This window comes from Motacilla alba, chromosome 9 (genome assembly GCF_015832195.1).
Source record: "Motacilla alba alba isolate MOTALB_02 chromosome 9, Motacilla_alba_V1.0_pri, whole genome shotgun sequence".
NCBI lineage: Eukaryota > Metazoa > Chordata > Aves > Passeriformes > Motacillidae > Motacilla > Motacilla alba.
The window spans coordinates 24,510,365-24,519,722 of NC_052024.1; the positions used below are offsets into that span (position 1 = coordinate 24,510,365).

The following is a 9,358-nucleotide window of genomic DNA, read 5'->3' on the forward strand; positions in this document are numbered from 1 at the left end:
GGGTGATGGGGAGCAGCTCCCCGCAGCCCCAGCCTGCCCCGTGGGCTCTCCAAGGGTCGCTGCGCTCTCACAGAGAGCTCTGGAGGGAGCAGCAGCTGGGTGATGGGGAGCAGCTCCCCGCAGCCCCAGCCTGCCCCGTGGGCTCTCCAAGGATCGCTGCGCTCTCACAGAGAGCTCTGGAGGGAGCAGCAGCCGCGCCCTCGGAGCGATGGACACGCTGCGCCGGCTCCTGGAGCCCTTCTGGCGCAGGGCTGAGGCCAGCAGCTGTGGAAATACACTGAAAGCGACCAGGAGAGGGCTTATCAGGCAGTGACAGGCCTGCACAGGAGGTTTGTCCGTGGCAAAGCTGCCTTTCACCCAGGCTCCCCCTCCCCAGCTGCCCACGGCCCTCCCGCAGCAGGGGAGAGGCAGAAGCAGAGGGGTGCTCCACTCAGTGGGGGACAACCAGAGAGCAGTGCAAACCATCCCAGCTGAGTGCCCTGATGGCTTAGGCTGCAAAAAACCGAGTTCTGGCTCACAGATGGGTGCAGAGAGCAGCCCCACTTGAGCCGTGCCCACCTGAGCATGCCAGGCACAGCTGCCACCAAGGCTGGTGACACGGGACCTGCTCTGCCCTGGCACTGAGCCTCGCCAGGGCCTGGATTTATCATCATTGCTAAAGGAGGCAGCCTTGAAATAAACCTGCCAGCCACGGGAGGAGGTTTTGCTCCCGAATTCGCTCAGCGTTTTGTGTCGGCGCAGCATCCGGCAGCATCCCTTTCTCAGCACATCCCAAAGTCAGCCCAAAGACTCCAGACAAAACCTCTTTCAGCCAGGACCACGTGGGCTGAGCTTCATCCCAGACCGCAGCCCTCAAAGCTGTCCATAAATACACCCAGGAGCATCCCAAACTCCGGAGTCAGCCCCGTGGAGAGGCGCGGAGGAGCGGCTGAGCAGCGGGAGGAGGCTCGGCAGGAGCTCCTGCCCAGGATCCAGGATGCAGCAGCACCTGCCAGCCCAGCCCAGCAGCACCAGCCAGACCCCCACGGGAGCAGGAGGGCTGGGGGAAAGCAGCAAAGGTGGGGGGAAAGCAGCAAAGGTGGGGGAAAAGCAGCAAAGGTGGGGGAAAAGCAGCAAAGGTGGGGGAAAAGCAGTGAAAATGCAAATTCCAGGCAGCGGCCGGTCAGCTGGGACCTGCTGCGGCTGTGGGGAATGGGGAGGGCAAAATCTGCTTTGTTTTCCCCACAAAACCCAGCACCCACAGCATGGGAACTTCCCACAGGAAGGTGGGAATGGCCCTGGAAGTAGCAGCGCAGCGCACTGAGCCTGAGCATGGCTCTGTGAGGACTTTAGGGAATCATCACGGAATGGGTTGGGTAGGAAGGGACCTTAAAGCTGATCCATGGGCAGGGAGAGAGCCCCACAAAAACATCACAAACCCCAGGGAGCTGAGATCATCAGGAAGAAGGCCAGACATGGGGAAGCGGTGCTCTGCCACCACTGCACCAGGTGGCTGCTGTGTACTTTGAACAGACTAAAAAAAGAGTAAAAAACCACTTAGGACGCCTGACAGGGACTGTGACAAAAAGGACACAGCTGGATGCAGCTCCAGGGATCAATCTGCACAGGAAGTAGGGAAACATTAAGGCTGGAAGATGTATCCCAATAAATATAATGCAGCAGCACTCAGAGCAGATGAGGGCAGGATTACAGGGCAGGATTACAGGACCCCATCAAGAGCCCTCCTATATTCTGCCATCTAAAGATTAGATATTTTAAAGCTTCAATGCACAAAATGGGCCTCGCTGAGGAAGCCTGGAAGAGCAGCTACGGCAAAGGGATCACTCCCAAATTCCCCTCTTCTGGGGGAGCTCTGCAGGGTGCGAGCTCGGGGTTAAACCTCCCCTTGGTGTTCAGCACCTGGGATGGCCTTGGCTGATACCTGGTAACATCCTCAGCCTGCTGGGGCACCCACAGCACATCCCAGGGCGCTCCCCAGGTCCATTACAGAGCCTGGGACAGGGATTCCTGTGCTCAAACCTGTTGTACAAAACGTCCTTTGCTCCCCCTGCCCCAGTTCCTGGCGGTGAGTGACTGGCTACAGGCTGTCCCTGATTTAAACACATCTGTAATCCCTGTCCATCATCTTTGCCCTAAGCCAAAAGCCTGTTTAATCTCCAGTGCAGGGACAATCCCATCCCTCAGACCCCTCTGCCTGCCGGAGCCCAGGTGGCTGAATCCCCTTGGGATGGGATGGGATGGGATGGCCAGCCCTGGCCAAGGGTTTGGTGGCAGCTCCTCAGAGTTCCCACTGCAGTCGGGAAAGGGAGAGGGAAATGGAAGAGGGAAAATGGGGAAGGAAAGGGGACATCCTACAAAGGCATCCTGGAGGAACAGGACTCAGGAACATTCATGATCGTCCTGCTGGCCAGTCTCTGCCTCAAAGTTTCACAATCTTCAATCGCCAGGTTTCAATGAGTTGCTTAACCAACAGAAGCAACAGGAGGAGGACAGTGCTCTCTTGGGATGGGCTGCAGGAGCTCAGGGGGTCCCTGCAGGACGCCCCAAGGGGGCCGTGCCAAGGGAAGTGGGTTTGCCAGGGATGCCTGTGCTGTGGGAAGAATTCCCTCCCTGCTGGAGCAGAACCTCAGCCCCAAACCAGATAAACCAGGAACGCAAGCCCCGGCCCAGCTGCAGCAGGGTTAACCCAGCAGTGCCTCGGGGCCCTGTGACCTCCATAAATACTTTCCACCCCAACATTTGCCAGCAGCATGTTTTGCCAGGGCTGCCGGGGTGCTCTTGCAGACACATCCACTCCTATAAGATTTCCCCCCCAGGCCCCGAGCGCAGCTGCCCCGGCTGAGCTCCCTGGCCCTGCTGGCATCAGGAGGGAGCAGAACCTCGGCAGGTTTTGCAGGCAGAGCCTCAGCCCGGCGAGGAGCATGGGGAGGAGCTGTGCAGTGATAACAAGACACCCAGTTTGCTCTGTAAGGGGTGTTTCGTCTGAGGGAAATTCTGCTGCCGCCAGAAAGGAGCCAAGCTCGGGCACTGCTGCACTTTGGGCTCTCCTGTGACAGGGGAGCTGTGCTGCACCGGCTGGAGCAATGAGAGGGAGAAGAGCTGATCAGCCTGCAAATGAACCAGCTTACAAGTGTTTAGTAGGTGTTTCTTGTTCACAATTCATTACTTCCCACGTGTAACTGAATAAATCCCGATGGAAAAGGAGCTGCTACTGCGCTGGCTTCAGACTGGACCCGTGGAGAGCTGAAAACACATCCGGGAGGCAGAAGAAGAAAATGTCCAAGCTCACAGTCAGATAGAGGAGTCCCTGTGCTTCTGGAAGAGAAAGACCCTGTGGAAGCAGCAGGTGGGAGCTGCTGGAGCATCCCTGTCCCGAGCAGGGCCCTGTGCCCAGCCCCTCTCCCCCAGCAGAAATCTCTGGCTACAAGGGAAGCTCAGTGAGTTACAGCTGCTTCTGTCGGCTGTGGAAAACGTGCACACTTAAAACGGAGCAGGGGCTCGGATCCATCAGCTTCCACAGAAATCAAGCACATGCTTCATTTCCCCAGGCCTGATGGCTCTGCTGAGTGAGGGCTGCTCCACTGCTGAGCCAAGAAACAGAGGAGCCCGAGGGTGCGTGCAGGGGCTGCTGCAGCCACAGCCCCGGGCAGCCCCACTGCCCCACCCCAGCCCCACAGTCTCTCATTAATTACATTTTTCTATGGCTTTAAACTTCCCCTCCACCCATATCCAGCCCTACAGAAATTTTCTCCCCAGGCTGGCTTCTCCCCCGGGCCGGGCACGTTTTGGTGCAGCAGAGCACAGAAAGCACAGAGAACACTTCAGACAGGGGATCACAGCCCGGCATGGGAACACCCCGAGCCCGCACCTCTGCTCCTCAGTGAGGAGCAAGTTTCGAATCGCGGCTGTGTGGAAATGGGGATTTTCCTGTCCTCAAAAGGACACCAAGCTTTTCAAATACAACTGCAAGGTGGGATTAGGATCACCAGCAGGAGCAAAGGAATTTCTCGTTAAAGGGTGTCGAGTTTCCAGGCCAGAAGCCCCAGGGAATGAGGGGATCTCTCTGGGGACAGCAGTGCCCCTGCCAGCCCCGGGATTTCTCCTGCCACAGCTCTGAGCACGGCAGCCCTGGGATGCCCATCCATGGCCCTGGGACACTCTCCCATTCCATCCCCCTGCACTGGGGGCTCAGACCCCTTTCCCTAACCCCAGCTTGCTCCAAGGGAGCCCAGCTGGCCCAGCAGCACGGTGGCACAAAGCCCTTTGCCATTTCTGCTGGTCCTGACTCAAAACTGCTCTTTCACAGCCCCACTCGCCCTGGGCACTGTCACCGAATTTCCCCATCCAGCAGCAAGAGCTGGGACACAGCTGAGCTGGAGCCACAAAAACACCAGGCACGGTGCCTTATTTCAGGGTTAAGCTCGGACTAGCCACGGGCAAAGCTCAACCTCTTGGGAAAGCAAACGTTTCAAAGAAAATGTGCTTTTCTTAGAAGCAAAAAGAACTCGTAGACTTTCCATGCACGACATCATCCTCTTAAAGGGAACCTCTCTGGAAGCAAAGCACAATGACAATTGCTGGACTGAGCTCAGCAGTGTCTCTTCACCACCATCCCCAGCCAACACCCCCTGTCCCCAGGCTGCTGCAGCTCCTGCAGGGATGACACCCTTTCCCTTGGACACCCTTTCCAGCCCAGAAGCCACATATTTCCCAGCCTGAACCCAGCCTGGCATTTGGGCTCTCAGTCCATTTGCTCATGAGGACAGAGAAGGTCTCAGGGTTCAGGACCTGAGCTGGAAAATTCAGAGTGACTTTCCCCATCCTGGAAGTGCTCAGGGCAGGGTTGGACAGGGCTTGGAGCAGCCTGTCCTCGTGGAAGATGTCCCTGCCCGTGGCAGGGCATGGACAGAGATGGACTTTCACCCTTCCAACCCAAACCACTCCACCACTCTGTGATTAACGTCAGAAGAGAAACATAAAAATCAGCGTTTTAAGAGAACAGCTCACACTCGTTCAGCTTTGCTCAAAGTCACCCTAATTCCCACAGCGCCCAGAGAAATCACACAAGTCCCTGAGGCAGCTGAGGGCTCGGGGGCTGCCAGCACCCTGAACTGTGCCTGCTCTGTCGAGCCTCCCAAGGCCAAGGTGTGCCCAGCTGATGCCAGCCCCCCGAGCTGTGCCCACTCTCTGCTGAGCCCCTGAGGTGTGTCGGCTCTGTGCCATCTCCCCGAGGTGTCCCTGCTCTGTGCCATCTCCCCGAGGTGTCCCTGCTCTCTGCCATCCCCCCAGGTGTGCCTGCTCTGTGCCATCCCCTGAGCTGTGCCCGCTCTGTGCCATCCCCCAGGTGTGCCGGCTCCGTGCCATCCCCTGAGCTGTGCCCATTCCCTGCCATTCCCCGAGCTGTGCCGGCTCTGTGCCATCCCCCCGAGGTGTCCCTACTCTCTGCCATCCCCCAGGTGTGCCCATTCTCTGCCATCCCCCAGGTGTGCCTGCTCTGTGCCATCCCCCAGGTGTGCCGGCTCCGTGCCCGTCTCGGGGCAGCCCCGCGGCGGTGTCCCGTACCTGTAGGCCATGGCGCCGTGCTTCGGGGCCAGGCGCAGCCCCAGGAAGCTGTCCGGCTGCTCGGCCTCGCCGCGGGGGCTGCGCGCCCGGGGCCGCCCGGGGGCAGCGCTCCGAGCCCGCGGCGCCTCGCCCGCCCGCCGGCCCGCCCGGGGCGGGGGAATACCGGCGCACGCCGGCTTGTACAGGTGCATGCTGCCCGCGGGGCTCGGAGCCGGCCCCGCCAGGATCCCGGAGCCGGGCCGCAATGCCCCCCGGGCGCTCCTGTCCCCGCAGCAGCCGGCCCCTTTTGGGTGGTGCCCAGGGTGGGCTCCGGCCAAGAGCAGCAATCCTGTTCATCTGCTGAGACCCCTCCCGGCCCAGCTCCCCGAGGAGTGCTGGTGGGAATAGAGCACCGACCCCGTTTCCCAGGTCTTATATTTAGAAAATAAGAAATATTTGCTCGGGATTCAGCCCAAGGCCAATAAAAATAAGCCGGATACTCTAGCGGGGTGCATTTCAGGCCCTGGGCCGAGCAGATGAACTCTGCAGGCATCTCCTCTGCAGCTCACGGGAACATCTTGTTCTGTCACAGTGCACTGAGAGCTCTCACAGCCGGGGTTACCTGCTCTGGGAACTCCTCCAGCATCTGCAGCCTCCCGGGGTGTGACAACTCATAGGAACTAAAGGATGATGTTAAATTAGCAGTGGTTCCACCACTGCTGAACAGCACACGAAGAGGTTCTGGTTCACAGACCCACAGAATGGGTTGGGTTGGAAAGGACCTTGAAGACCATGGCGTTCCAAACTGCCCTGCCATGGCAGGGACACCTTCCACTGTGTCCCAGGCTGCTCCGAGCCCTGTCCAACCCGGCCCTGAACAATCCAGGGACGGTTTTTATGGTCTTCATCCCAGAAGGGCCACGGTGACCTTTTCTGGTCACGGCAGACAATCCTGCCAAGGTCTGGTTCATTCCACTGAGGCAGCTGTCTGAGACTCTTCTATTTTAAAAACTCACCCCATTTCAGCCCCAAACACATTAGAAAAATAAGTTAAATAATCAAGTGATGGATGTATCATGAACTCAACTAATCCTTAAATCTTTCAAAGCAGATAAAGAAAGACTGATCCCAGCCCCAGAATATATTTGAAAAGCTCATAATTCAATGTCACAGAGGGGAGTTTGGCAGGAACAGCGGGATTACCCCGTTATTCCTCTGGTGTGACTGTCACACCAGCGCGTGGGTGGCCCCGGGTGGCCCCGGGAGGGTCCTGCCCAAGGATGGGGGTCCTGTTCTCACCGTGCTGACCCCGTGGGGGTGCAGGGGGATCTCAACCCAGCTCTCTGCAGCCCAAGGACACTCAGGGGAGGGCAGCACGTCCCAGGGCTGTCCCTGCCCTGTCCCCGAGGCTGTTTCCTCCCCGCAGTGTAACTCCAGGGCTGTACCTGTGATCTCTGCTGCAGCTGCCTTTGGTTTTGCCTCCTGCCAGCCCCAGCTCACCTATAATGCAAGGTGAACCAGCGCTGAGAAATCTCTCTGCAAGCTCCTCGGAGTTTTCCGGACACAAGGGTGTTGCTGGTTTGGAGGATCTGGGTTTGTGTGGATCAGCATCTTTAGAAACTTCGCTCTCCCAGAAGTTATTCCCCAGCCCTTTGCTTTTATGATGCTGGTGCCAACTACAGGCTGGAGGGGCTGGGGGACACCAGGCCAAGGATCTGCCCCCTCCCAGCCCCAGCCCCCTCGTGCTCCCCTCAGGTGCTCGTGAACACTCCTGCATCCATACCCACTTGCTGCATCTCCAGTTTTACCTCCTTTTCCTTATCCCGTTCCTATTTTTTACTGTCCTGACATTCTAATGAATTTCTTACCCAAGCACATCTGCGAGAGCTTGGTTTGGCACTGCAGGCACCCCCATCCTGCCTGGGACCGATTCCCAGCCGGAATCCCGGCTGCCACCGAAGGGAGGGGAAGGAGAGCCCGGGGGAGGAGAAGGAATCCCCCAGGGGAGGAGAAGGAATCCCCCAGGGGAGGTGAAGGAATCCCCCAGGGGAGGAGAAGGAATCCCCCAGGGCGAGGGGAAGGAATCCCCCAGGGCGAGGGGAAGGAGAGCCCGGGCGAGGGGAAGGAATCCCCCCAGGGCGAGGGGAAGGAATCCCCCAGGGGAAGAGAAGGAATCCCCCAGGGCGAGGGGAAGGAATTCCCCAGGGCGAGGGGAAGGAGAGACCCCCCGGGCGAGGGGAAAGAGAGACCCCCCGGGCGAGGGGAAGGGAGCCTCCCCTCCCTCTCAGAGCTGCCCCGGGGCGCTGCCGGGTGCGGCTCCTGGGGCTGGGGCAGCAGCACCCGGGCAGTTCCTGCTGCGGTTCCGATTTCAGCGAGGGTCTGACCCCGCACGGGAGATTAGAGCCTCGCACGTCTAATTTCCACTAATACCAAGATCCCCTTATATTTTTTTAAAGGAGCAGATCAGATTCTGGAGGCTGCGACATTTAAGACCGATGGGACGAGAGATGCAGCGACCGCAGGTTCCTCCTCCCTGGGGGCTCCTTCCCAGGCTGCGCCCCCGGGCAGGGAGGGGGACAGGGACCCTCCTGCCACCCACACGGTCCCCGCTCGACAGCAGCAACTTTTCTACTCTGTTCAAACCACAAACAAAACCACAGTCACTCGGGCGAATCAGAAACAAGGCTCAACAACCACGCGCAGCTTGTGCTGGAGAAGTTCTGGCAATCAACAGCCGAGTTTGCAGGATATTCATCTCTGTAGAGCACGAATAACCAGAAAAATCAGACTTACAAAGCCCAAGACCTTTCTACTATTATTCCCATCGCTGTGATTACTATTGTTGCTGTTACGATGACTGTCACGATTATCCCGGCAGGCGGAGGGCAGCGGGCAGGACGTACCTGTGGGGCATGCCGGTGGTGTAGGCGATGGTGTACTCGTGGGACAGCTCGCACACCCGCAGGTACCAGTTCATCTCCAGCTCCCGCAGCAGCGCCAGGCGCCGCGCCCGCTGCTGGGGCTGCGCGGCCCGGGCCCGGCCCTCCTTGCTGCCCTCGGCCGAGCCGCGCAGGGCTCGCTCCCGGCTGCCCAGGGACAGCACCGACGGCTTCCTCAGCTTCAGGGACTCGTCGGAGCTCTTGCCGCCCACGGTCCCGGTGCGTGCCGCCAGCATGCCGGGGCTGCCTCGCCGCGGGAGCGCTCAGCCTCACAGCGTCCGAGGGGACCGCAGCGCTCCCTTCTCCCTCCCGAGCCGCACGCCGGCCTCAAAGCTGTAATTAGAGACGTGCCTGCGGGGCTGAACCGGCGAGAAGAGCCGCGACCTTCTCACGGAGCCATCTGCAGCGGCGTGCCGGTCCCTCCGCGGCCGGCCCGGGGGACGGTCCCCGAAAGCATCGCGGCGGGCACAGCCCCGCGCCGCCGCCGGCCTCGGACCGGCGAGGGCTTTCGCCGGACGCTTCTGGAAAGCCCGTGCTGCTGCCCAGCGCCGTAAACATCGGAGGTGAAGTCACACGTGTCACCTTGAGGGCGAGCCCTCGCCCACGTGGGCTGGCCCGGGCAAATTGCAGCGCGGAGCGTGCCCCGGAGCATCCCCGTGCCCATCGCCCCCCTCCTCCTCCTCCTCCTCCTCCTCCTGCAGCTCCTCGGGCCGCCCCATCCAGCAGGACCTTCCATTCTCCAAGGGATCCGTAGGAATGTGGGGGTTTGGTCCCCCTTAGGATGAGAAGCAAGTTCCGAGCGCTCCCGAGCGAGCGGTGTTTGTGGAATGTATGAAAGGGCGGACGCGGGAATCGCATTAATTCCCCTCTCCGCCCGG

The 9,358-nt window shown here is 59.8% G+C and overlaps 1 protein-coding gene across 1 annotated transcript in view; it reads right to left on the bottom strand.

Annotated features, from left to right (window-relative positions):
• KCNAB1 (potassium voltage-gated channel subfamily A member regulatory beta subunit 1) overlaps positions 1-9,074 on the bottom strand; it is a 70,821-nt gene extending 61,747 nt beyond the window's left edge. Inside the window, exon 1 of the mRNA XM_038146266.1 lies at positions 8,445-9,074. Coding sequence (XP_038002194.1) covers positions 8,445-8,716 — 272 coding nt within the window. The 5' untranslated portion in view covers positions 8,717-9,074. The remainder of the gene's footprint in view (positions 1-8,444) is intronic.
• Between the last annotated feature and the right edge of the window lie 284 nt (positions 9,075-9,358).